At 54.1% G+C, this 25,877-nt stretch overlaps 1 protein-coding gene across 1 annotated transcript in view; it reads right to left on the bottom strand.

Moving 5' to 3' along the window:
* The window catches only part of TTC34 (tetratricopeptide repeat domain 34), a 44,753-nt gene extending 20,011 nt beyond the window's left edge, over positions 1-24,742 (bottom strand). The window contains exons 1-4 of the mRNA XM_043922908.1: positions 24,576-24,742; positions 7,344-7,518; positions 4,118-4,314; positions 2,410-3,233 (exon numbers count right to left, since the gene is read on the bottom strand). Of these exons, the coding sequence (XP_043778843.1) occupies positions 2,410-3,233; positions 4,118-4,314; positions 7,344-7,518; positions 24,576-24,742 (1,363 nt within the window). The remainder of the gene's footprint in view (positions 1-2,409; positions 3,234-4,117; positions 4,315-7,343; positions 7,519-24,575) is intronic.
* Positions 24,743-25,877: the final 1,135 nt, after the last annotated feature.

Raw genomic sequence — 25,877 nt, 5'->3', positions numbered from 1 at the left:
AAAGATAAGCAGTCAGGGAACTTCGACCCCTGGGAGATGTGGCTCTTGTTCTGTATCTTGTCCTCATGCACTGAGTGTCCCTGTATTGTTGTTGTTCAGTCGCTAAGCCATGTCCAACTCTTTGTGACCCTATGGACTGTAGCCTGCCAGTCTCCTTGTCCATGGGATTCTCCAGGCAAGAACACTGGAATGGGTTGCCATTTCCTTCTTCAGAGGGTCTTCCCAACTCAGGGATTGAATCCAGACCTCTGCATTGCAGGCAGATTCTTTACTGATTGAGCCACCAGGGAACCCCAATACATCCAGGTTGTCACTGGTTCTTCTGACCAACTGGCTATAAATCAGAGGTTCCTCTGAACCCCTCTTTGTTTAGTTGCTCACTCTTGTTCAACTCTTTGTGACTCCACAGACTGTAGCCCGCCAGGCTCCTCTGTCCATGGAATTCTCCAGGCAAGAATACTGGAGTGGGTTGCTGTGTGCTCCTCCAGGGGATCTTCCTAACCGAGGGACAGAACTTGAATCTTCTATGTTGCAGAAGAGGCAATGCCTCAGGTGCCCACTGAGGCACCTGCAGGGGCTCTACTGGCCATTAAAGTGAAAGACCTGCCCCTCACCCCAGGAGTTGCTGAACGACCCCAGCTCACAGGTCACTGTGTGCTTGTGCTTTGGGCACCAAGGGCCTCTTACTCAGGATTCTGTTGTGACTTTGTTGAGCATTTTTAGGTCATTGAAAGTAGGAGGACTGCAGGGTGTCTGCTCTGGCATATTCCTAGAAAGAAACCTGCTCACTTTTCAATTCTGTCTGGTTCCCATCTCACCTTGGCATCACCAGGAGCCTCCCAGGCACACGGGACAGACATGCCCCTCCCCCTCTGCATGGATTTGGCAGAGGCAGCTCTTTATCTCATAAACGCAGGTGTCACCACGCTGTGGGCTCCCGAGTTCCCTCCTCCTTCTTGTCCTCCTGTCCATTTTGCTGGGTCCCCTTTTGTGGGGAGCAGTGTAGTTGGCAGTTAGGAGCACGTGAGGGCCAAATTCCAGCCTCTATGAACACTCCGTGTGCCCTTGGCGGCCCCATTGGTGGAGTAGATATGCCTGCACCCAGCTTCCAGCGGTGCTGTGTGGTGTGTCTGAAAATGCCTTTCATACCCGAACGATGGGTCCGCCCACTGAATGTCAGCTCCCGGACCCTGCCTCTAGGTGTCCAGCTGCCCCACTCTATCCTGGGGGCTCTCCCGATCTGGACCATGATCATCAATCTCTTCCTTGTGTGGATGATCCCCAAAAACCTTGAGACCATGCCCTGGGATCTCAAGGCTCACGTGTCCAGCTGCCTAATGACACATCCAATTGATGGGCTCCAGGAACATTTTGGAAGAACCTAGTGGGTGATTGGAGAGCACTTAGCGGAGATACCATTTTCAGGGTTTGATACACAGTTTCACTGAATTTGCCCAGTAACCTTCAGAAGTGGGTGTGACCCCCACCCCCACATGTGCACAGGGAGGCCAGCAGGTGGCAGGGGGTTGGGAGTGGGGTGGCAGGCTGGTGTGTGGCTCCTGGGTGCTCCCAACCACGGCCCCACTACTTCCACCCCCACCAGAGGGAGGACCCAGCAAAGGGCAGGAGCAGCATCTCAAACTGGGGGTGTCTCCAGCCTTTGAGGCCCCCTTTCCTGTCTGCTCCTCTCTGTCCTCTGCCATCCAGCTGCTGAAAGTGAACTCTTAAAGTCATTCTCGATCCATCCCTGTGCCCCCCTCTTCCCCTCCCTCACTACACCTGGCCAGTCTTATCATTTCTGTCTCAGTGTTAACTCAGACCTGGACTGCATCCAGCCTCTGGCAGTTTCTCTTCTCAGTCTGGCCCCCAGGGCACGTTCTGTGCACAGCAGACAGAGACTTGAAAAATGCAGCTCAGAGCACCTCACTCCAGTTTAAAACCTCCCTGACTTCTTGCTTCTCTGAGGAGAAAATCGAAAGTCCTCAGCCAGAGGGCTTAGCTGCGGCTACTGCCTTTAGGGCCTTCTGTTGCCCTCTGCCCCCACCCACAGCCCCCTGCCAGCCATGCTGGATCCATTCAGTGGCATGGACACCCCAATTCTTTCTCATATTCTGTTTCTGCTGCCAATCCTTCAGTCTCAGCTCAAATGACACCTCCTCCAAGAAGCCTTCCCTGACCAGCGGGCTAAACAGCACCTCGCATAGTAGCACAGTGCTTTCTCAAAGCACAAATTTTGTCTTCTTTTCTTGGTGCTCTGTAAGGTCAGGGGCCTGTCCGTTTTGTCACTGTAGTGTCCCCAACACCAGCACAACTCCCACCCCCATCATGAGCAGGACTTAACCATGCAGTGAAGCAACAGCAGGAGCAATTTTCGACCTGGTCCTTGGTGGGTATGGAGGGCATGCCTACCTTGGGGTCTGCACCCCGTTGGGGTGGCCTCCAGGGCCCGGCTGCAGGCTGCCCGGCAGTCCTCATACCTGCCATGCTGGAGCAGGGCTTCAGGCGACAGGGTGATGCTCCAGGTGCCCCCAGGGTCCAGGGCTGCAAGGAGTCCCTGGCAGTTGGTCACCTGTTGGCTGGCACCATCCCCAGCCTCCTGATGCTCTGAGATGTAGTCCTGGAGGGCTCTGACCAGAGCAGGGAGGTAGGGCTGCTGATGCATGTGAATGAAGGCCATGGTCCGGTCGGCGCTGTCCACGAAGGCCTGGAGGTAGTCGGCCACCCCAGTGTGCACCTGTGTTCCGGACAGGACCCAGGCCAGGGCGCGGGTCAGCCGCAACTCCAGGCTCTGCTGGGAGTGAGCGTCCAGCAGGACCCCGCAGCGCCGCACCACTTCCCCGTGGTGCCCGTGTGCCAGCAGGCCGGCCAGGGAGTGCAGGGCTGCAACGGGGTGGTCAGGGCAGAGGGTGGCCAGGAAGGCGCAGGCCAGGGTCCCTGTCAGGGAGACCACCGCCATGCCATCCCAGTGGATGGCTGGGATCTGGCTGTCACCTCGGCACCAGGCCTCTAGGGTGGCCACCACAGATGACCCCCGGGTCTCGGGCAGGGCAGCTCGGATGCTCCGCAGGGCCGAGGGAGCGTGGCAGCTGAAGGCAGCCAGATAGAAGGCGGTGGCCAGCGGGGTCTCCCCCAGGGCCAGGTGCTGGTCACCCTCTCGGCAGAGGCAGGCCACGAGCTCCTGGGCCGACATCACGCCCGCACCTCCAATGGGCCCATGTCCATCCTCACAGCACCTGGAGAGGGAGTATGGTTAGCGCGTATGTGGCCCACCTGGCCTACGGGCTCCCCAGTCCTGCTTCAGGGCTGCCCCCTGACCCTCCCCACTGAGACCTCAGAGTCAGCGTGGAGCCCCCGATTGAAGACAGTGTGAATTCAGCCACCAAGGGGTGTCTGGGGTGCCTGCCCCGCAGGCGTCTCCACCGGGCTGGGGCACATCTCCCAGGCCAGGCCCCCAGTCTGTTTGCCTCCAGGCCTCAGCTTCCTCCTCTGCAGAGGGGGCCATGACCGCGCTCAGTAATCAACACTTGATGGACATCTGACTTCTGAGTATCCACATGGGGAGGAATCGGGCAACCTGAGGGGTCAGGGACCCCTGGCCCTCACTCCAACTGCTGCCCCTCCTAGCACAGCTGCTCGAAGGTGGGCCCTCCTGCCGCCCATCTGGGTCACATGGGCATCCCCTACACCTTCTCAGGCCTCTGAGTTTCCACTCACCGCCCAGCCTCAGGACCACAGCCCTGCCCACCTCCCACACCTGGGCAAGGCGGGGGGAGGGGGTGGTGCAGGTAAGGCTGGGGTGGTGAGGGGAACCTGGCCAGCTCTTGGGTGGGGTGGGAAGCCACGCTGGTGAGGGGGGCAGTTCTTGAGGTCAGTTCCAGGACCAGCCCTGCCGCAGGCCTCTCTCTGTCCCCAAACCTTCCAGCCTGAAGAAAGGCTCACTTGCTGGGGCTTTCTCTCCCGGTTCTCCAAATGCCTGCAAACACCGCCCCCCCAACCCCGCCCCCCACCTAATGTTTGCTCTCTGACACACACTGAGACACAGACACACACCCGTGCACATAGGTACGCACTCGCATACATATGCACACACAGGGCACACACGGAGGTGGCTCCCAACCTGCACACGCGCTCACACTCGCCTGTGCTCCGAGGCTGTGAGGGATGTGCGGGGAGTGCGCGGAAGGAAAAGGCTCGCCACCCAGACTTGGGGGCGGCCAGGTGGAGGGGCTGTAGACGCGGCTCTGCCGGAGGGTCCGCGGATCTGGGCTCTCGGAGGCGCCCGGGGTCGAGAGGGCGGGTCCGTTTCCCGGGAGTCTGTCAACAGCCCCGCGGTCTGGCAGCTCAGCCGCGCCCCCAGCGGCCCGGCGCGCCCCAGCCCCGGACCCCGCCCCCTGTGGCCCCTAGCCGCAGCTGCCAGACCAGGCTGGGCTAGGGTAGGGGGCCTCTGGACGCTGGGGGGGAGCTGCCCGCAGTCTAGGGCGCACCCCCAGACCCATCCCCTCACAGGTGGGGAAGGAGCTCCGTGGAGCTGGGCGGGCCTGGGGGCCCCTGCCACCCCCAGAACTCTGCCTTGCTGCTTCAGTGCCCCTTTCAACCGTCCACGCCCCTCCTGCAGGGTGCTTCCGAGGAAACTGGCCCCCAGGTCACCTGTCCACCTGGTCTCCTGTGGATCTCCCTCCCGATAACTACTCTCTGCTGAGCAAACAGACCAGACCCCCCTCCCCACCACACCCCGTCCCAGCAGGGGGCCCGTCCTCTCCTTGAGATGAGGCCTGGAAGGTGGCCCTAAGGGGCCGTGACATGCCCTGCTGGCCCAGGATCACCTGGACTGTGGTGGAGGAAGGCCGGTAGCATCAACTGATATTTTAGGCATCGGCCCCCTCCCACTAGGGAGGGGGATGGGTGGGAGGAGGCAGCAGAGGTGGGCAGGGCAGAGCTGGACTGAGGCTGTTGCCCTGGGGTCTGAGACGCTGAACCCTGCCCTGGTGGGGCCCCTGGGGAGGTGGATGAGTTGCACCTGCCTGGAGGGGTGGTCCTGTTTAGGGTGAGGGCCCCGCCTAACTCAACATGCCAAGGTTCCCAGATGCCAGGTTCATCCCTGTTCTTGGGCTCAGGGGACCAGGTGGAGTGACCGCTCGGGCACTGGGTGCTATGGGGCAGGGATGTCCTCCCCAGGGTCCTGGTCCCTGGGAAGTGGCCCCCCCCAGCTCGATAGGGGGGCTCCCAAGGAGGAGGTGGAGTCTGGGCTCTAGGTCTGCAAGGGTCAGGCAGCTGTGGTCAGCATGGCCTGGCCCCCCCGTCCGGCTCCTGGCCTGCTCTTCAGCTCCTTGACATTCACAAAGGCACGGCACCCAAATGAGCGAGTGGAGACCCAGCGGTGACAGCTTATGGAGAGATTTCCTGTGACTTTGATTATTTTCATTTTATTACCCTAATTAGGCGAGCCAGTAATGGAGCGGGGCTGTCGAAGGGCTGTGGGGAGGGCCTGGGGCATGGAGGCACAGTGCTGCCTGACATCCCCCATCACATTAGCCCGATGGGTCCCCCGAGCCTCTGCCTTGGTGCATGGTGCCCACAGGCCCTTGGGCACTGGCCAGATGAGCCCAGTGATCTCGGTGGGCCAGAAGCTGTGATGGTAGCCCCCACCTGGGAGCAGTGCATCTGGATACAGGTAACCTCAGGGCACCTTTGGAATGCAGAACCAGGAGCAGTTGTCCTGTATGCAGAAATGTGTTGCTTTAGGTGCCAATGTGATCACTGAATTCAAAAGGAAGGTGTTTCTTGTCTGCATCAGTGGGTTCTCACTGTTTCTGACTGGCGTTCAATTGGAGGTGATTCTGGGCACTTGCCCTTTGCACCGCTGTGGCCCTCAAAACCCTGACAGACCAGGCCACATCTTTGTGGGGAGTGTGCGGCTCTCCCACAGGTTTAGGGGGGTGCGTGGGGTGTCATTGTGATGGAAGTGCTGAGGCTCCAATTGAACACTCTTGGGTGGATGCCCCGCAGAGCCAGGAACGGAGTAGGTGTCAACCCTGGGCCTGCAACCCCCAGCATCATCACTGCCCATCACAGGACACGGGCTCTGTCCACCAGCTGCCCCAAGGGATGGGGTCAGACCTGGGGGGGGTTTAGGGGTGCCGCCCAGTCCCCCGCAGAACTCCCTACGCTCCCCAAGATGGCCATGAGACAGCTGCCCTGAGGGACATGGGAGACACCGTCTCAGTCCCAGTGTTAGCATGTGGTTGCTTTTCTGGGTACATCCTAGTCATACCACTGACTAGGACGAAGGCTGCCAGCTGGAGAGAGCGCCGAGCCCCCATTTCCAGAACCGTCTTTGGTGTGAGCAGGGGCACAGCAGAGAAGTTGGAAATAGAAGGAGTTGGTGAAAGTGGTCAGGTGTTGATGGCTTTGCAACTGACCTTGTATTTGTGTGACTTTTACCTTGGGTGAGGTGGGGTGTGATGAGTGCTCCGGGTCCTTTTAGTAGGAAGACGCAGAGCAGTGGAGTTGCTTGCCTGGGGACCAGCTCCCTGGGCCCAACCAGAGCTCAATCTGAGTTTTCAGAAGCCCCTCCCCTGGGGTTCCCCTAAGAGGAACTGGGGTGGGGGGGCACACTGGTTTACCCATCAGCTCCACTGAAGCAGGTGCTGGTCCATTTCCTGCCTGTACACTTGCCTCTCCAAGGTCAGGCCTGATCCCAGCGCTGGGCCCAGAAATCACGAGGCAGTGCCGGATGTGTCCCACTCCTACTTTGCCCCTGCCTGCAGACCCCGCTGTGACCCCTGGAGGACAGCGGGTTGGAGGCTGCTCCTCCTCTGCCTTCAAGGAGACTAGGCCTCCACGCCTGCGCCTCCTGAAGCTTGTGGGCTGCCTCCACCACTGGGCCTCCAAGTGGGGGTCTTGACACAACCTGGGAGGCAAGCTGGTTTTGTGCTCCCCTGGCCATTAGGGAGGAGGGACCAGGCATCCCCCACCTGTCTCCCTGGGAGCTACCCTGGGGACCCCTAGCTACTGACTCCCTGACACCTGTCCCCTCCTCCCCAGGCGCCAGCTAGGAAGGCAGGCTCCTGGGGGCTCTGCCAACCTCAGTGAGAAAGTGCAGCTCTTAGCAACAGCCTGTGACTACTCCCAACGCTCCCAAAAGTGACTGTGGGTTCTTGGGGTGACTGCCTCTCTTCCTAGGAGCAGCTCTAGTCATCTCTCTGGGCTCATTGGTCCCCAGCATCCTGGACTCCCCAGGGTGGTCTCCCAGGGTGTGTGAGCCACCCAGAGCCCCCTAGTTGCCAGGTTCAGGGCACTGTCACCCTTCTGTATAGCCCCTCCGTCAGCCCTGAGAGACTTACCTGTGGAGTAGCAGCCAAGTACACCAGTGCACTGGTGGGGAACACCAGCAGGATCCCGGGGACCAGGGTAGGTGAGAGTCTGGATGTCACCAGATGAAATTTCAGCTTCTCATCCCTGCCGCCCGCGGGCAGGAACTGTAGGCAGAGCACTTCTCTTGAGTCTGGAGCCCGGAGCCTGGGGAAGGGGGAGATCCACCAGCCTGGACCCCTCCCTCCACTGGCCTCGCCCTGAGCTTACCGAAGGCCCGGCGGCCCTCAGACTGGCACAGGGGCCACACCTATCCTGTGCATCATCCTTCATCAATAATGCAGTGGGGGAGGCGCATCCCCTCATCCACTGCCCACCTGTCTCTTAATCTCAATTACAGTGGCTGTGACTTGCCAAGGCCACCTCTGCCTTCCAGGCACTAGAGTGGGTGAAGCTTGTGTGTTTAGGAAGGAGCAGTTGTGCGATGTTGAGGTCCTAGGCTTTTGGGGATGGGGCCACTTTTTTATCAGGGAGATTTCTGGGGCTCCCCCAAACCCATACCTCCTGCCCGTGGGACCTGCCCTGCCCAGTACCCTGGTCATTCAGCCAAGCCGTACTGGTCCCCTTGTTGTGCCTGCCCACCCTCCCCCACCCACTCCCATACCCCTCTCCCTCCCCACAAGTCTGTTCCTGCCCCAGGGCCTTTGCACTCCCTCACTTCCTTCTCTGACCCACTTCATCTGAAGTGACTCCCTAATCCCCTCTGTTCCCTTGCCTGCTTCACTGCCCGGCACTGTTCACTTGTCTGTTATTGGATTCTGTTATTGGAATGTTGGCTCCAGGAGGGCGGGGTTGCCACAGCCCAGCAGGTACCTACCTGACAGGTGGGAGGGGAGGAAGGAAGGAAGGAGCAAGGCCAGGCCTGGCTCCCAGAGAGGCAGCTGGCCTCATGTCACAGAGCTCCCCAAATTCGGCAACCTTAAACAGACACTAGCTGCTGTGGCTGCGAGAGCAGATTCTGAGGAACCAGCTCCTGAAAAGCAAGAAGTTTGGGAAGTTCACTCTTTTCCAAAGCCACCCAACTTTATCCTTTGCCTTTTGCCTTCGTCCAAAGCTTTTAGCCATCAGGGAATGGGGGAGATTGATGGGCTGAGTCCGTTGGCTGTTTTGTGCACAGAGCCTGTATTGGTTTCAACTAACCAAGTTTATCAACCAGGCACAGAATCATTAATCACACAGAAAAATAACACAGCGAAATGACTTTTCAAAATGTCGTTGGTATAATTATCAGCTTGCCCATTACACTAAATGCTGCCATTTATATCTGCGATGCTTAAGTATGCAAACAGTAATTAACGTGGTAATGAACTAGGGGCCCCAGAGCCTCCCCTCCCCGAGCTAATTTGCATGTTAATTATCATTAGCGACCAGGGAAACAAGTTATAAACAGCCTAATTAGCAGCCGGATCATTTTTACAAGAAATTGCCGTGCACTTTGACATGCAAGCGAGTGTTAGATTAATGGAGTCGGGCTGAGCTGCCCTACTAGGGGGAGGGGGTGCCCTCTTGGAGTTGGCACCACGATACCACATTGGATGCATTGCAGCTTGTTGGATGGGGGGGTCCGGACTCTCAGGCTGGCCCCTGGCTCTGTCCAGGGCACGGCCCCCTCCTTCTTGGCTGTGGGGCCAAGTGTGACCAGGGTGGGGGTCACCATTAGAGAAAACATCCCTTTGACAAACAGCAAGGAAACCTTCATTCCAGACTGCTGCAGCCAGGGAGAGGAGTCGGGCTCCTGTAACAGGACGAGGGGGTTACAGCCCAGGAGCAGGACTGGGGTGTGAGTGGATGGAAATTAGAAGAGCAGCCATCAAGGGGATGGGGCTCTTGCTGAAGGTGGACCAGGGTGATCAGGATGGAGAGGGGAGGGGATTGATCAAGTAGGGATGGTGATATGCTCCTGAGACTGGGGGCGTTCTCCCCTAACTGACTCAGCAGCTTTCCTGCTCCCCCTGGGTGTGGCAGGCTGAAGGCAGGGCCCAAGGACAAGGCCCAGTGGAGGATGGGGCTCCAGGAGGCTGCCTGTTCGGGATCCAGTCAAGAGGAGAGTCTGTGTTCTCCAGGTTTGCACCAGCTCCTGTGGGGACCTGCAGCTCCTCGGCCAGCACCAGGTCCAGTTGTGGGTCCCGCTCTGCACTGCTCTGCTTCTGGTGCCTTACACCCCTCCCCCGCCCTGTAAGCGGGTGGCTGTGGTGTCTGGAGAGCCCTGGGTCACCTATCTGACTGTATCACTCTCCAAGGGGGGGTTCCTGCCCCAGGACCTTTGCACCTGCCTCTCTTGTCTCCCAAAGTCCCCACCCTCCAGATGCTGGTTTGGCTCACTCGTGCCATTCTGTTAGGAATCTGTTGAGATTCTCATCTTCAGAGAGACTGCCCACTGCCCCATCCAGAACCCAGCCAGTCATACATTGTACTGTTTATCTCCCTAGCTGAAAGGTCACCTTACCAGGTCAGGGATGTTCCCCTGGACCCCTGTCTTCCTAGCCCCTGGTACAGCCTGGCACACGGCAGGACTCAGGGAATTCTGGGAAGCTGAGGTCAAAAATGACTGAATGTTAATCCTGAGCAGGTGTGGCCTCAATAGTGAGGAGTTTATGCTTCATAGGTCAAGTCTCTGTCCAACAACTTAACTCTGCCATTGGCGTACAGAGGTGGCCAGAGACAGTCAGCACTTGGTGGATGGGCTGTGCTGATAAAACTGGACACTGACACCAAATATCATTATTTCCCTGAGTCACAACTTATTACTCTTATTTTAAAAAATTTTCCAACCATTAAAAAGTGTATAAAACATCGTTAGTTCAAAAGACCAGACAGTAGGTGAGATTTGGGCATTCTTCTGTTTTACTTTCCATGTGGACTTGAAAATAGGATTGGTTCTGGGACTTCCCTGTTGGTCCAGTGGTCCAGTGCTGGGGGGTGCAGATTTGATTGCTGGTCAGGGAGGGAAGGTCCCACATGCCTTGCAGCCAAAAAATCAAAGCATAAAACAGAAGCAATATTTAACAAATTCAGTAAGGACTTTAAAAATGGTCCACATTAAAAAATCTTTAAAGATCGGTGCCAATAAAAACTTGCATGGCATTTTAGGGGGACTGAAATTTTTTTGTATTGGAGTAGAGCTGATTTACAATATTGTGTTAGTTTCAGGTGTATAGCAAAGTGATTCAGTTATATGCATATATGTATCTGTTCTTTTCCAGATTCTTTTCCATTGTAGGTTATTACAAGGTATTAAATATAGTTCCCTGTGCTATACAGTGAATGAAAGTTGCTCAGTCGTGTCCACTTCTTTGCGACCCCGTGTACTATACAGTCCAAGGAATTCTCCAGGCTAGAATACTGGAGTGGGTAGCCTTTCCTTTCTCCAGGGGATCTTCCCAACCCAGGGATTGAACCCAGGTCTCCCTCATTGCAGGTGGATTCTTTACCAGCTGAGTTATGGGGTTTTTATTAATTGTATTGATTAGTTCAGGAAGCCTGGCCAATTTGATTTAGCTCTTGCATGCTTCTGAATCACTCTCAGCTACTTAATCTTTTCCTGTTGCTATTTTACAGACATTCTCTTCCACTGTAGCTTTAGGTGGTTGTTTGCCTGTAAGAGAACCATGAGTTTCTTTGCGTTAATTCTGACTCTGGCCACGTGGCTGATGATTCCTGTTGGTTTAGAACCGCCTTTCACTGATTCAGAGGATTTTCCCACTGCCGGATTGCGACTCTGGAAGTGACTGGCTTTCTTTCCTCTTCTTCTTCTAGTTTAGTTGCTCAGTCATGTTCTATACTTTGTGGCCCCATGGACTGTAGCCCTCCAGTCGCCTCTGTCCATGGGATTCTCCAGGCAGGAATACTGGAGTGGGTTGCCATGCCCTTCTACAGGAGATCTTCCTGACCCAGGGACTGAACCCACGTCTCCTGTACTGGCCGACGAATTCTTTACTGCCGAGCCACCTAATGCCTCTGAAATCACTCTCCTGCCTGAGCATCACCTGAGTGCTGTCTGGGGCTGACTATCGGTGATGCAGCTTTCCCGTATGGCCTTGTCAGCAATGACCCTGTTGGAGAGTCACTCTGGCTCCAGCCTCTGGGTTCTGCATCTGCTGCTTCAGATGCCCCCATGCTCTGTGCTGACCCTCCGGCCACACCTGCTCTTTTCCCAGCCACAGAGATGTGGGCTCTGACCCCTCCTGGCACTGGAGGGCCTCCTGCAGGGTGATGCCTAGAGTCTGCGGAAATGGACACTCCCAGGGTCAGGGGAGCTTAGATGGCCATCTCACCAATTCAACGGGCATGAGTTTGAGCAGACTCCAGGAGATGGTGAAAGACAGGGAAGCTTGGCCTGCTTCAGTCCATGGGGTCCCATGGGTGAGGTACATGGGGGCCTGGCCTGGTGACCGCCCACCCCACTGCCCTCACCACTGCTCCCAGGTGAGGTAACAGGTGCAGAGCCTCACTATTAGGCTGCTTTTTCTCTGGGGCCCAGACCAAGGTGGGCCTGGACTGCAGATCCTCTGGAGGGGGTGTTAGAATTGACCTTTTATTGGTCTGGGGCTCACTGGGGAGTGGGGCGGTGATACCACCAGACTGCAGCCCCTTCCTGTGGCTAAGGCTCTCACCTGGGGTCCAGGTGCAGTGGAAGGTGAGATGCTGGGCCTACAGTAACCATGGCCACGACCTGAGCGAGTATAACAGTGTCGGTGAGGGATGTGGCTGATGGCCTCCCTGTCCTGTGCTGAAAGCCTCAGGGAGAGAAGACAGAGGGCTTGGGGGGCTGACGGATGGCAGGGCTGTGGGAGGGGAGGGGCGCGGTCTTGCCCGGTCCCCTGGAAGCTGTGGGCAGACTCCGCTGAAAGCAGCCTAATGATGGGCAGCAGGGCTGCAACGGTGGCTGGGTGTTCAGCCTCCAAGGGTCTCCTGTGACAAGGAAGGTCCTCATAGCAGAGGAACAGATAGGTCCAGATAGCCCAGAGAACTGGGCTGGGGATGTGCCATGGGCGTGTTGGAGGCTCTTGACCCCATGGTCCTCCTGGCAGCAGAAGCAGGCCCCCACTCTGCAGAGGAGCACAGGCCTCTCCTCTGCCACCGGAGATCTCAGGAGATCCCACCTGAGGCCGTGCCTGCTGGGCACCCCTCTCTCCTGGGGCTCCTCCCTATTGTCTGGGGTGGGCTCAGCACTGCCCCAGAGGGATGTGGATGGAATTGCAGGACTGGCCAATGTACAGGATGGTGGACCATGTGGGCATGCACCCTGCAGGTGCTGGGCTGGGCGTGTGGATGGGGCTGGCTGCCCATGTGGGTGTTCTGTAGCTTCAGAGTTCATGCTGTCAGAGGCTGTTGGGCGTTTCCTTGGAGCGTGTGAGGTGAAGATGCTGGAACTCATTCGTGTGGTCCTAATGGGGAGGGTCTGGGCAGCGGGGATGTTAGGATGCCCCCCAGGGAAGTGCTGTTCTCTACGGCAACCAGGACAAAGGGGTCAGTGCTGGGGACAAGAGAGTCGTTAAGGAGAACTGTTCACTGTGTGTAATGGTGGAGTCACATCCTCCCAAAAGATGTGCTGGAGTCATACTCACACTCCCCCCCACCTCAGCATGTGACTATATTTGTAGATAAGATCTTGATGGAGGTAACTGAGTGAAAAGGAGGTTGTTAGGGTGGGACCCAATCCCATAGGACTGTCCTTGTAAAAAGGGGTAAATTTGGACCTAGACACCCACAGGGGGCATCACGTGAACACAGAGAAGAATCAGGGTGATGCATCTACAAGCCACAGAACAGAACGCCAAGGGTTGCCAGAAGCCTTGGAAGCTGGGGAGAGGCTTGGGAAAGATTCTGCTTCACAGCCTCCAGGGGGAACCAGCCATGCAAACACCTGGGTCTCGCTCAGACTCTCAGCCTCGAGACCGTGAGAAAGTCAAGTCCTGTTTAAACCACCAGGGAACAGACGTACTGAAACTCTGAGTGTGGATGGGGGCCAGGGTTGACAAGAAACTTCTTCCCTCAGGGAACCAGTGATGGGGGAGGCTCTGGACCATCCCTGTAGGTGAGGCTGGGGCTCTGCTGCTGCTGCCACCATCCTAGCTCTGGGCCTCAATGCTGGTGGAAACTCCAGAGCTGGGAGGCAGGGCCACATTGGCTCCCAGAATGAGAAGCTTCAGCTCCCCTCTCGGTGCCCTGTGGGCTCCCCCAGCCTCACTGAAGGGGAGCTGGTCCTCTGGAGAGGGGACCCCTGGCATCACTCCTAGTACATATAAGGCACCCAGCTGTTGGTGGGGTGGGGCGTGGGACACTGTTGCCCCCAGCACTTGGGGCCTCCGTTTGCTGCCCCTGATCAGCCTTCTGGTCTGCAGGGTGTCAAGGGGCCCTGCTCTCCAGGCAGGGAACCAGTACAGACAGCGCCTTGGCCACCATAGAGGTGGCCTTCCCTGAGGTCTTGCAGATGTGATCTGTTGTTGTTGAGTTGCTCAGTTGTGTCTGACTCTTTGGGACTCCGTGGACTGCAGCAGTCCAGTCCTTCACCATCTTCTGGAGCTTGCTCAAACTCATGTCCATTGAGTCGGTGATGCCATCCAACCATCTCATCCTCTGCCAGCCCCTTATCCTCCTGCCCTCAATCTTTCCCAGCATCAAGGTCTTTTCCAGTGAGCCAGTTCTTTGCATCAGGTGGCCAAAGGATTGGAACTTCAGCTTCAGCATCAGTCCTTCCAATGAATATTCAGGACTGATTTTCTTTAGGATTGACTTGTTGGATCTCCTTGCAGCCCAAGGGAACCTCAAGAGTCTTCTCTGCACCACAGCTCAAAAGCATGAATTCTTCAGCACTCAGCCTTCTTTATGGTCCAACTCTCATATCCATGCATGACTACTCGAAAAACCATAGCTTTGACTAAACGGACCTGGGAGGACAATAAAAACAGGAGGGTCTCTGGTGGTGGAAGCAGGAGCCTGGACCACGGGTATCAGGCTTGGCAACTGCACTGGGTCAGGTTTGCTGATCACTGATCTGTTTAATGGGAGGTCTTCAGGTCAGGGGAGCCCTGATCCAGACACAGTCCCTCCAAGAGGTTCTGGATTTGAAGCAGGAGGCCAGGATTGAAGGGACCTTGTGGGGAATTTTCAGGCATCAGGGAAGCAGATGTTTGTGACCAGGTGTTGAGATAGGTGGTGGTCTTTCCCCACTACTGCTTGCTCCCTCCCACCACACCTGCTTCCCAGTGAGGGAGTAGCTTTCTTCCCCAGGGACATCAGGTGTGGCCACATGACAAGCTTTGAAAAATGGGATGTGAGCACACATGCCTTGTGACTCCATCAGGAGGAGCTGAAACAGGATGTGCTTTGCCCCTCATCCTGAGAGAGTTAATTCTTAGGTAGGTTGATAAGGAGTCAGGGGCCCTCAAGGAGGAGAAAGGGACAAACCTTTTTTTTTCTACATTCTTCATCTTAGTCATATAAGGATTTTTTTTTTTCCCCTTAAGCTCTGAGTTGTTATGGCAACAATCTATTTCTTCTAAGGCTAACTTCCTTTGAGCCCAGAGCTAATGGTTGCACTACAAAGCAATACATCTTGCTCAAGGGTCTGCTTTTCCTTAAGCTCTGTACTAATGATTATATAACAACAATGTATCTTGCTCAAGGACCAGTTTCTCCTTCTTAAGAATCTTCTGACTAATCCTGTTATCTTAAAATCTATGTTGGGGAAGTGAGTCTGGTAAGACCTTTCTATTGTTAGTAACCAATTGAAAAAGTATACAAGGCCTTGGTAAGACTGGCGAGGGGGGCACTCTCTGCCCCCTTCTGGTGTCTATGTCAGAAATTTTCTCTGTCCCTTTCCACTTTAATAAAACTTTTGCCACATGAAGCTCTGAGTGATTGAAGCAGAGTCTTTGGTCCTGAAGCGAAATTTTATGCTTCTGAGATCACGAATCCAATACCATTCACCTATAAGCGATCAATCCCTTCCCCCTTCTGTCAGCTTCCTGGAAAAACATTGTCACAGATACGGTGGCATGATTCAGCTGGGTTAAGTGCTAAGTCACTTCAGTCCTGTCTGACTCTTTGCAACCCCATGGACTGTAACCTGCCAGGTTCCGCTGTCCATGGGATTCTCCAGACAAGAACACTGGAGTGAGTTGCCATGCCCTCCTTCAGGGGTTCTTCCTGACCCAGGGATCGAACTCTTGTCTTTTATTGCATTGGCAGGCGGGTTCTTTATCACTAGCACCATCTGGGAAGCACATAGCCCAACTCAGTGGTAAAGAATCCACCTGCCAATGCAGGAGATGTGGGTTCGATCCCTGGGTTGGGAAGATCCCCTGGAGAAGGAAATGGCAACCCACTCCAGTATTCTTGCCTGGAGAACCCCGTCGACAGATGAACCTAGCAGGCTACAGACTGTGGGACTGCAAAGAGCAGGACATGACTTAGTGACTTGCTAATTTGCTTCAGTCATGTCTGACTCTTTGCGAACTCTTGGACAGTAGCCCTCCAGGCTCTTCTGTCCATGGTTCTCTAAGCAAGAATACTGGAGGGGGTTGCCGTTTCCTCATCCAGGGAAACAACAAAGACCCAATCAAAATTTCTTCTCCTATAGTTCTGGAGGTCAGATGTTTCAAATGGGCCAAAATCAAGGTGTGGGCAGGGCAGCTCCTCCTGAAATCTCCGAGGAGCATCTGTTTCATGCCTCTTCCAGCTCCTAGAGGCACCCACATCTCTCATCTTGCAGCCCCTTGTCTATCGTCACCATCAGCAGCCCAGCATCTCCTCCCAGGATGCTGCTCCCCTGTCATTTGTCCTCTTTGACTCGGACCCTCCTGGTCCCTGGAGACCCTCGTGATGACCCTGGACTCACTTGTATAATCCAGGATAGCCCACATCCCATCTGCAAAGTTCCTGTAAGGTCACTCTACATGGATTCCAGGCATCAGGAGGTGGGTGTGTTTGGGAGATCATTATCCTGCGCACCGCACCGCACACGAGATCATCATGGCCCAGATGGGGGCTACACCTCAGCCTGGGATCTGGAAAGAGAAGGTCAGATTGAGCAGAGTTGAGCCCAGCTCAGTCTTCCCCAGGGAGGTCTGGCGTGCTGCAGTCCATGGGGTCACAAAGAGTCAGACACGACTTAGGGACTGAACAACAATAACAACGGTCTTCTCCAGATGTGTCCTCTTCACCACGGTTTCTGCTAAGAGCACCTCCATCCCATCACTGGTCTTTACAGACAGTTGGAACCCTGTTCCATGACCTGGTCTTTGTCCCCAGGCTGGGTCTTCATTTGAAATCTTTTGCTTTTATCCGAGAGGAGTTGCATCTTTGACCCCAGAATTTCTGGATGCCCCTTTCCCCCTCCTGTGAACAAACTTTCTTGTGGTACTCCTGATCAGATGTAGCTGGTCAAGGACAACTCAGTGTCAAAGATCCGCCTCTGAGCCTCTCCCCTGGGGCCACATGCTCGCTGGGTGCACACCTACCCTTCCGGTTGTCTCTGGCATATGTTTTAGACATTGTTTGTCTACATTGTGGCATGGTCATAGCTCTTGCGGCCTCCTACAAGTTTTCCCTCTGCCAAAGCCAATGTTGAGATGCTGTCACGATCATCATTCAGGTACCACTTTCTGCATCTGTCAGCTCAGGCTGCAGCACAGACACTCCCAGCATCTCAGACGCTCACAACAGTTGCTTATTTCTTGGTCACAGTCTGTGGGGACTGCAGGCTGACTGCATGTGTACTCCACCTCCCTCAGTGAAGTACCCAAGTCAGGAGGATGGACAAGCTCTGCCCATGGGGGGCTTGGGAAAGGAGGGGGAACAGATAATTGTGAACAAATGATCAGTCATCAACAGGGGTTACATGAAAACAATGTAACATGGTGAATACAGGCTTAAATACAATTAAATGTGCTTTCTCACTGCAAGAATTCTCAGAACCTTTAATAGGCTAACTGTTTGATATGTTCCCGAAGGGCACTCTGGAACAAAGCCTCTTATAGGTACCTTTAATCAGAACCATGCCCCTGACCCACAGGACTTACTGACATGCTGCCAGGCCCACCTGGGAGATGCTGGAAAGGGTGAGTTTGGAAGTGACTTTAGGCACAGAAGAATTGCTGCTTTTGAACTGCGGTGCTAAAGAAGACTCTTGAGAGTCCCTTGGGCTGGTCAGACCAGTCAATCCTAAAGGAAATCAACTCTGAATATTCATTGGAAGGACTGATGCTGAGGCTGAAGCTCCAATACTTGATGAGAAGCACCGACTCATTGGAAAAGACCCTGATGCTGGGAAAGATTGAAGGCAAAAGAAAAAGGGGGTGAAAGAGGATGAGATGGTTGGATGGCATCACTGACTCAATGGACATGAATTTGAGCAAACTCCGGGAGATGGTGAAGGACAGAGAAGCCTGGCGTGCTACAGTCCATGGGGTCGCAAAGACTCAAACACAACTTAGAGACTGAACAGGCACCTTGGGATATTGTCAGTTTGGTTCCAGACCACGGCAACAAAGCAACTATTGAAACAAAGCAAGCCATGTGAAGTTTTTGGTTTCCTAGTATGTATAAAATTTATGTTTATATCACACTGTCACCTACTAAACATGCAATAGCATTAGGTCTAAAAAAACAATATATGTACCTTAACCAAAAAATATTTTATTGCTGAAAAATACTAAATGATTGCAATAGTAGCATCAAAGATCACACAACAAATATAGTAATAATAATGAAATAGTTTGAAGTGTTTCAAGAATTCCCAAAATGTGACTTGGAGACATGAAGTGAGCAAACGCTGTTGGAAAAGGGTGTTGATAGACTTGCTTGGCACAGGGTAGCCACCAACCTTCAGTTTGTAAAGAAACCTGCGGTGCCTGCGAAGCTTTAGTGCAGCCAGGAGTGCCTGTGCCCAGTGACGACATGATTATACAGAGACGTTGGGTGTAGCTATGTCAGCAGGGTCTGAAGCCAAGGGAGGTGGCAGAATCCAGAATGGTTTTTTTTCCTATGGGAGCTGGGGTCCCGCCCCCTGGGGCAAGGGCTGGGTGAGAGGCTGTGACCTGGCTGAAGGATGTGACAACGGCATCCAGGGTCTGTGAGGGACGACATGACAGTGTCCAGGATCCAGTGCTCCAGCTCAGAAGATGCTTTTGTGTCCCCAGAGGGGTAGCGAAGGTGCATTGGTCGCTCTGGCTTCAGGAATAGCCTAGACCAGCATCTCGGTGGCTCACAACAGCTGTTTCTTTCTGGCTGTATCACACGAGGGCTTGGTTGACCCCAGCTCTGCTGGGCTATGCTGGGCTCTGCTGGGCTCTGCTGGTCTTGACCTACTGGATTCCAGGAGCACAGTCAGTCCTGGGCTGGGCAGGAGTGGCTGGCTTCCCCAAGGGCGCTGAGTGATGACTGGATTTAAACCCGTGGGCCTGGTCTGTGATTCCAACCCTTATTAGGGCTGGAACCTGCCATGGAGCTGCTATAAAAAGCTCGGCCACTCGGATCATGAGAAAGGTCACTTGGGAGTGGGCAAGTCATGGTTCCCTGGTGAGTAACCATCCCTGTCCCCTTGGAGAGCAGGAATCCAGTAAGGAGATGACAGTAAAGAGAAACTACCCACAGTAGTTTATTGTTTATTGTTAAATTTGGAAATAATTACTTTTTGGTATATTAAGTATTTGCAATATTTAAGCAATTCTGGGATATTTGATTACCCAACAGACTAGCCTTGTGCTTTTACTTTAAAGTTATAAATAATTGATTCAGGTTTGTAATTTTAAGTTGAATGACATAGGGCAACTTCACTAAGTGGTGAACGTATTTTAATTTGAAGAAGCTATTTTAATTTGAAGATTTTTCTATATTTATCAGTTTAATTTATGGGATTATATGGGTTCAATTCAGTTCAGTTCAGTCGCTCAGTTGTGTCTGACTCTTTGTGACCCCATGGACTGCAGCACGCCAGGCTTCCCTGTTCATCACCAACTCCCGGAGCTTACTCAAACTCATGTCCATTGAGTCGGTGATGCCATTCAACCACCTCATCCTCTGTCGTCCCCTTCTCCTCCTGCCTTCAATCTTTCCCAGCATCATGATATTTTCCAATGAGTCACTTCTTCCCATCAGGTGACTAAAATATTGGAGTTTCAGCTTCAGCATTAGTTCTTCCAATGAATATTCAGGACTGATTTGCTTTAGGATTGACTGGTTTGATCTCCTTGCAGTCCAGGGGACTCTCAAGAGTCTTCTCCAATACCACAGGTCAAAAGCATCAATTCTTTGGCTCTCAGCTTTCTTTATAGTCCAATTCTCACATTCATACATGACTACTGGAAAAACTATAGCTCTGACTAGACAGACTTTTGTTGGCAAAGTATGTCTCTGCTTTTTAATATGCTGTCTAGGTTGGTCATAACTTTTCTCCCAAGGGGCAACTGTCTTTTAATTTCATGGCTGCAGTCACCATCTGCAGTGATTTTGGAGCCCAAGGAAATAAGGTCTGTCACTGTTTCCATTGTCTCCCCATTCATTTGCCATGAAGTGATGGGACCAGATGCCATGATCTTAGTTTTCTGAATGTTGAGTTTTAAGCTGACATTTTTCACTCCTCTTTCACTTTCATCAAGAGAGTTTTTCTTGTTTTCTACCATAAGGGTGTAGACCATCTGTGTATCTGAGGTCATTGATATTTCTCCTGGCAATCTTGATTCCAGCTTGTGCTTCATCCAGCCCAGCATTTCACATGATGTATATAAGTTAAATAAGCAGGGTGACAATATACAGCCTTGACATACTCCTTTCCAGATTTGGAAACATTCTGTTGTTCCATGTCCAGTTCTAACTGTTGCTTCTTGACCTGCATACAGATTTCTCAAGAGGCAGGTCAGGTGGTCTGGTATTCCCATCTCTTGAAGAATTTGCCACAGTTTGTTGTGATCCACACAGTCAAAGGCTTTGGGATAGTCAATAAAACAGAAGTAGATATTTTTCTGGAACTTTCTTGCTTTTTTGATAATCCAACGGATGTTGGCAATTTGATCTCTGGTTTCTCTTCCTTTTCTAAATCCAGCTTGAACATATACAGCTTATTTAACAAATAGTTAGAGGAGGTTTGTTTCATCATAATGTGGAAGTATTTCAAGAGGGAATGCAATTTACTCCCTTCATTGTTCGTTGTTCTGTTGCTGAGTAGTGTCTGACTCTTTGCAACCCCATGGACTGCAGCACGCCAGGCTTCCCTATTCCTCACTATTTCCTGAAGTTTGCTCAAACTCACGTCCATTGAGTCAGTGATACCATCCAACCATCTCATCCTCTCTTGCCCTTTCTCCTCCTGCCCTCAGTCTTTCCCAGCATCAGGGTCTTTTCCAATGAGTCAGCTCTTTGCATCAAGTGGCCAAAGTATTGAAGCTTCAGCTTCAGCAGCAGTCCTTCCAATGAATATTTCAGCTTGATTTCCTTTCAGATTGACTGGTTTAATCTCCTTGCTGAGCACTCCATTATCAATGTCTAAAATGTTAACAGGAGTTTAGTAACTATCTCTTCTTTAAAAATTATGGTAGTGGGGCTCTTCCCTGGTGGTCTAGTGGTTAAGAATCCCCTGCCAATACAGGGGACAAGGGTCCAATTTCTGATCCTGGGAGATCTCACAGTCTCAGAGCAACTTACCCATGTGCTACAACTACCAAAGTCTGTGTGCCCTAGAGCCTGTGCCCCAGAACCAAAGAAGCCAACACAATGAGAAACCTGACCACTACGACGAAGAGTAGTCCTGCTTGCTATAGCTACAGAAAGCCCGCATGCAGCAGTTAAGACCCACTGTGACTAAAAATGATAAATAAATCTTTAAAAATTATGGTTGCAATTTTAAAATAAGGTACAGAAATAGTAAGGTTTCTGTGTGTTACTCAAGATCTTAAGAAACAGCTGGATTTTAACTTTCTAAGGATGAGACCACTGGGCTGGATGGCTGTGGGGTGGAGTGGAGGTGGGTGGGAATTCAAACAAAGTATCTGATAGAAAAAGATAATGTCATGTAAGAACAGCTGCACAAAAGCTCTTTCTATGTCTCGATACTTTAGAAAATGATGAGGAGGCTCCTATTTCTCCAAATATCTGTCTCTGACCCTTCTTCTCCAAGGGAACCCATCTGTTATCAGTTAGCTGCAGCTGCATAACAAACCGCCCCAATACTCAGAGCTTAAAATAATCAGTGCTGGCTATCGTTCATGTCTCTTTGGTCTGCAGTGGGTCAGGTAAGGACCCTGCAGGCTGGGCTGGCGTCCCCCATCCTGTGCTCAGGGGTTGACTGGCTATAAACTGAACACCTCAGCCTCCTCCACAGGCCAGTCTGAACTGTTCTTGGAACAGAAGTATGGTGAGGAGAGAGGCAGAGAGAAAGAACAGATTTCCCAGGCTGCTTTGGACTAGCATACTGCTGCATCGCTCAGCCTGGATCCAAAGGGTGGAGGCGGGACTCTACCCTTGTGAGATGGCTTGCAACACAGGCTTGCAAATGAGGCATTGGGCGCAGAGGAAAAGGCCAAGTTCTGTGGAGTCTGAGACACTCTCTGTTTTTTTAAAACTTTTATTTTATTTTTAATTAGAGGGTAGTTACAATATTGTGATGTTTTCTGCCATACACCAACATGAATCAGTCACAGGTATACATCGTTCTCCCTCCTCCTAAACTGCCCTCCCATCTCGTCCTCATCCCACCCCTCTAGGTCATCACAGAGCACCAGCTTTGAGTTCCCTGCATCGTATGACACTTTCTGTTTTTAAGGGACTGCTCTTGGTGTGCTGGCAACAAGCCATCATGGTCATTTAGAGTTTTCTGTTTGTTCCCTGGGTCTTGTGTGTTCTGCATGAAGATCCTCACTAGACTATAAATTCATTGATCCTTTTGCCACCTATAAATTCATTGATCCTTTTGCCACCCAGTACAAACTTCACCTTACTGGGGCTGGGGCTGAAATTCTTCCTGCACACGCTTTCCACGGCCATGTGGCTGTGGACTGTAGCTCCCATGGGCAGTCCATCTAGACTTCTGAGAAGCTCTGTGCAAATTCATAAACCCAGCATTTGAATCATTGACTCTGATCTCATGATGTGAAAGGTGAGGTGTGGAATTTTCAGAAAGACTGAAATCATGGCAGTATACCAGCACGTCTTCTGGCGTCTTGGGTCTTAAATGTAGCATGGTATTACGGGATGCCAAGATACAGGGTCCTGGAGAGCAGGGGTGCCTTGCCTGGGCCGAGCCTGTTGCTCAGTGGAGCCCTGGCCTGCGGCTATTGCTCCCCTGAGAAGCCCCATCAGTGCCTTCCCACGTTCCCAGGGTTGAGGCCCAGCCTCCCGTCTAAGTCCACAGGCTCTCGCCTGCTGTGGCAGCTCTGACCTTGACTATGTAACCCTGTGGTGTGCCAGAGTGTCTGAGTACTTTTTGTTCTCAAACAAAGCCCTCTCTTGAGCTTGTCTGGGCAGGTGGGGGGGTACATCACCCATCTCTTCTGGGAGTCCCCACCCTGCAGTGTTGCAGAAGCCGCCAGGTCTTTCTTAACGTGCAGCTGGGGCTGCACGTGCTGACCTCTGTTCTGACAGGCCCTTGGGAGCTGACTGGAGGCCTTGCTGCTGTGAGGGGGGTCCTCAAGACCCCCTTCATGGGCACTGCAGAGACCCAGGCCCCTCCTCCCTACTTTTCCTCTGCCCTTCTTCCTCCTCACCTGGATGCCCTGAGCGTCTCAGAGCACCGGCAATGCAGACTCTGTACGTGTGTGTACATGTGTGTGAATCAGCATATGTGTGTCTGTAGGTGAGTATGTGGGGCTGTGTTTGTGTATGTGTGCATAGGCTGTGCATGTGAGTGTGTGCAAGTGTGTAGATGTGAGTGCGTGCTGCATTTAGTACACCCGTGTATATACACTCATGTGGACGCATGCACACATCTGTGGAAGTGTGCATTTGGGTATGGACCTAGATATGTGTGTGTGCACAGGTGCATGTATCCAGGTGTGTGTGAATGTGTGCATGCTGTGTGTGAGTACCTGTGTTTCCAAGTGTGTGCCCATTGTACCTGTGAGAGTGCACACAAGTGTGCGTGCAGATACCTCAGGCTGAGTAAGAGCTCACACCTGTGCTTGTAGCCATGACCCTGAACTCACAGGAGCCGAGAGGCTCATGAAAATCTCTGTGTGGAGGGTCTCCTGGGGGTGAAAGTGGGATGTCTGTCCTGGTCCCCACTCATGCGCACAGGCAAGGATGGAGTGCTAGGACAGGGTCTGGGACCTGCGGACCAGGGAACCTTGCTGGGGATGGGTCCTGGGAACAAGGGGCTATGGGTCTGGGTGTTGGAGATCTGGTGGGTGGGGTTTGGGGGACAAGGGGTTATGGTGGAGGTTAGAAGGCTGGGAGGCTGGGGGCTGGGGTGTCAGGAGGCCTGCGGGGGTGGTGACCTCACACCCCCAGGGACCTGGGCCTCTGGGGGGGTTGGGTGGGATCAGTCTTGGAGGCGCAGCCTGGCTGGAGCCGCGCCTGTGTTCTGCTGCAGCCCTGCCGGCCGTGATGGTGCAGCGGACAGAAACGGCCCAGCTTTTCCCATCAGGACAGATAAACAGTAGGCCTGCTGTTTATTTTTGCCAAGATCACCGGCTCCTCTCTCCAGAGTTGAGGGAGTCGCCAAGGATGTGATGAAAGAAGCTCTTCGTCTGCCTGGGACGGCGGGTCCTGCTGGCCGCCCACTGGACCTGGTGCCCGGGGGGATGTGGGGACGTGGTGGGGACTTGGGACCTGAAACCTCTGAGCCTGGCTCAGCTTTGGCTCTAGGGAGCAGCACAGCCAGGCCGGGGCACCAGGGAAGGGGTGCTGGGCCTCCGGGTGCCTCTGGTGGTGGGGGCGGCGCTGGACAGTGGTTGGTGGGGTCACAGCCTTGAATGCAGAGCCCACATCGGTGAGGGCTTGGGGAGGCACGCAGAACGGGGTCGACTGACCTGTTGGGGGGCTGGGAGGGGGCCTGTGGCAGGTGCCTCTCCCTTGCCTGTCCTGCCCCACCTGGGCTTCTGGCCCTGCCCACAGCTGCTGGGGATGGCATCTCAGGGGTGGGAGGGTGGTGTCTGGGGCCCACCTGCCAGGGTCCACCCTAGCCCCTGCTCCCTGTCCCCACTCCTCTACCTCTCAAGCACCCCAGACCAGCAGTCCCCCAACGATGACGTGGCAGAGAAAAGAGTTACCGATCCGGCTGGCAGGTGACTGGGGGCCTCACACCTGTACTTCCACCTGGGTAGTGGGTGGAGGACGATTGACCACCCTGACGCCTGTGAGGTTCTCCCACCCTGTTGGGGGCTGGGTATCGGTGGCCTCTGGAGAGAGGGCCCCCGCCGGCCCGAGCAAGCCGCATCTCGGATCACTGTGTCTGCCCCGGTACGCGGTTTCCTTACCAATACAACAGTCTAATGATGCCCCCTCTAGGCTGTGAGGGTGGGGGTCAGGGAGAACAGAAACCCTCCCTGGGACAGCTCAGTGCTGCCCTGCTCGTGGTGAGCACTTGGAAGATGCTGGCTCTGCCCGCTGTGGTCAGCACTGAGCCTAAACGGGTCACGTCTGCAGCTCTGGTCAGCCTAAGGGGTCAGCCTTCTGAGCCCCTTGGTACAAGGCCCAACCTTGTCAAAGCGGCAGCCAGATTCCCTCGCACGGTCATTGCACACAGGCACCAGCAGAGCGCGCCCGCGCTCCACACACAGCTTGGTCCTCCCAGCGGAGGCCGCCTGGGGTGTGTGGGAGGCTGGGTGGGCAGCCCGCCTTGGACATGGACACGCAAAGGTGGGGGTGGGGGTGGGGTGGGGTGCTGTCTTCTGCAGGGACTGGGAGCTTGGGGCCTTGGACCTGGTCTCCGAGATGTCACCACGAATGGGGTGGGAGGGGCAGGGGTGAGGGGCTGCCGGCCCCAAGCCCTCCTGGCTAGCCTGCCTCTTGAGCATCCATGCTTGGCCCTGCAGGGCTACTTCTGGTGGGCGGCGCACAGAGGGGTGTCTGGGCCACCCCATGCTGCTCCACAGCGCGGGCGGGGAGACGGAGGCAGGCAGGCCAGGGGCTTGCTCAGGGCTACACAGCCTGCAGCTCTTTTGCTGTCTCAGACTGAACACTGAGTTGGCAACCCCTTCCAGGTTCTAACCATGGGGGTGGTCCAGGGATGGGAGAGGGGTTCTGACCTTTGACACCCACAGAGATGGCTTTTCTGCTCCGTCTTGTTTTGATCTCAGAGTTTCAGTTACATGAGAACCAGTGTTGGTCCAACACACCTGGAGAGTGGTGGATGGGGGCTCACTCACTGTGGCCTGCTCCACCTGGTCTGAGAGCAGCCACCCCTCCTGGCTGAGACTGGGTGGACAGAGGCCTAGGGGGTGCCCCTCAGACTCGGGGAGGGCACCCAGCCTGTCTGCTGTGAGGCTGGTACTATTAGCACAGAAGAGCCCAGGTGAACGGTGGGCTCTGAGACCTGGGTGACACAGGCATGGGACCTGCCTCCAGCCGAG

The sequence above is a fragment of the Cervus elaphus genome, chromosome 14 (assembly GCF_910594005.1).
Source record: "Cervus elaphus chromosome 14, mCerEla1.1, whole genome shotgun sequence".
NCBI classification, from domain to species: domain Eukaryota; kingdom Metazoa; phylum Chordata; class Mammalia; order Artiodactyla; family Cervidae; genus Cervus; species Cervus elaphus.
The sequence above is the reverse complement of the archived record's forward strand: the minus strand, read 5'-3'. Positions and strand labels throughout refer to the sequence as shown.